Source organism: Tupaia chinensis, unplaced genomic scaffold, assembly GCF_000334495.1.
Source record: "Tupaia chinensis unplaced genomic scaffold, TupChi_1.0 Scaffold000573_1, whole genome shotgun sequence".
Classification (NCBI taxonomy): domain Eukaryota; kingdom Metazoa; phylum Chordata; class Mammalia; order Scandentia; family Tupaiidae; genus Tupaia; species Tupaia belangeri.
The window spans coordinates 3,376,090-3,377,419 of NW_006160087.1; the positions used below are offsets into that span (position 1 = coordinate 3,376,090).

At 63.3% G+C, this 1,330-nt stretch overlaps 1 protein-coding gene and 1 long non-coding RNA gene across 2 annotated transcripts in view; both read right to left on the reverse strand.

The window, feature by feature from the left end:
• The window catches only part of LOC102488167 (ornithine decarboxylase-like), a 16,324-nt gene that overhangs the window by 4,855 nt on the left and 10,139 nt on the right, over positions 1-1,330 (reverse strand). The window contains exons 13-14 of the mRNA XM_006158151.2: positions 965-1,130; positions 743-816 (exon numbers count right to left, since the gene is read on the reverse strand). Of these exons, the coding sequence (XP_006158213.2) occupies positions 743-816; positions 965-1,130 (240 nt within the window). The remainder of the gene's footprint in view (positions 1-742; positions 817-964; positions 1,131-1,330) is intronic.
• LOC114009608 (uncharacterized) overlaps positions 210-1,330 on the reverse strand; it is a 2,730-nt gene continuing 1,609 nt past the window's right edge. Inside the window, exon 3 of the long non-coding RNA XR_003550994.1 lies at positions 210-454. This is a non-coding gene — a long non-coding RNA (uncharacterized LOC114009608). The remainder of the gene's footprint in view (positions 455-1,330) is intronic.

Genomic DNA, 1,330 nt, shown 5'->3' on the forward strand with positions numbered 1-1,330 from the left:
CACTGCATGTTTGAGCCGCCTTTCTCCCCTGGGGCGTGTGGGTGCCCGCTGCCTGTCGCCACCGTGCCTCGACGGTGCCGGGGCACCAGCTGTCACCATGACAAATAGTTTTTTCTGAGTGGACAGACAGACAGACCTTCATGATCAACAGGACAGCACCCATGGGGCAGCACCCATGGGGCAGAAAAACACACCAACATCTTCGGAACCCAGTTCAACTTTGTTTTCCCAGAAGCCCTCTCCCATTTATGCTTCCAGACCCTCGGAGGGCTGGGCCAGGCGCCTCTACCCCCGTCGGCGGGTTCTGAGAGGCCACACGTGAGTACACTTGATCCGGATGGCCATCTGAGCCCTCTGGCTTCCGCAGGCGGCAGCTGGAGCCCAGCTCTCCTCAGACGTCCGGGGAGAATCTTCTGCTCAGAAGTGCTGGAAGCTTCCTCCTGGCCTGGCTGAGCTGGGACAGGGGCAGGGAAGGGCAGGGAAGGGCAGGGAGGGCAGGTGCAGAGGCTGTGGTCAGCGCGGTCAGAGGCTAGCGTAGTAGAGCTCAGAGGGCACTCAGAGGGGTGGTCTCTGGGCTCTCCCCTTCCTTCCCTGCAGGAATGAGCTCCATCCTGGTGGGCTCCTCCCACCTCTGCCCGCGTGCCCCCTGCAGGCCGTTCTCCTGAGTCCGAGCTCTCCAGACACCAGTAGAGAACCCGGGGGACAGGCGGCCACGTCCTATCTTAGAGCTGGCCCTACCCACCTCTCATCTTTCCAGCTTCCCAGCTGGGGGCTCCTGGGGGCCAAGGCCAGGTCTGAGGAACCCCCAGGCCTCAGCTGTAGAGTGTGGGGTCACAGAAGCCCTGAGAGAGCCGGGCCCTGGGTAGGGACTTCCCTGAGCGAGGATTTGTGCCACCTGACACTGCCTCTCAACTGCCCTTCCAGGGTGCTAATACCCCCCACAGAGGCGCTGACCCAGGGCTACGAGAGGTGCGGCCAGGCCGGTGCTCTCGCCCAGCAGGCCCTGTAGTTCACCTAAACCCTGCTGGACGGCCCAGGGCTGCTGAGCATCAGGGAGGAACTGCACCGTGCCGCGCCTTCGGGATGCAGCCTGCAGGGGGCGCTCGGGTGACGGCGCAAGTCTTGCAGGCCTGCCGGCCCACACAGACTAGCTGGTTAAGAGAGGGACTGTCCTGTGCTTTGAGTCTTTGGAGAGAGAAACAGCTGGGGACCTTAACAATTGCCAGGTGCACCCAGACCTCTGCCTCTTTGTGGGCTTCCCCTGCCCCCCTGTCTCCCCCCGCTCCAGGTAACACACCGAGGCATCTGGGGCCCCTCCTCTCCGGCCAGG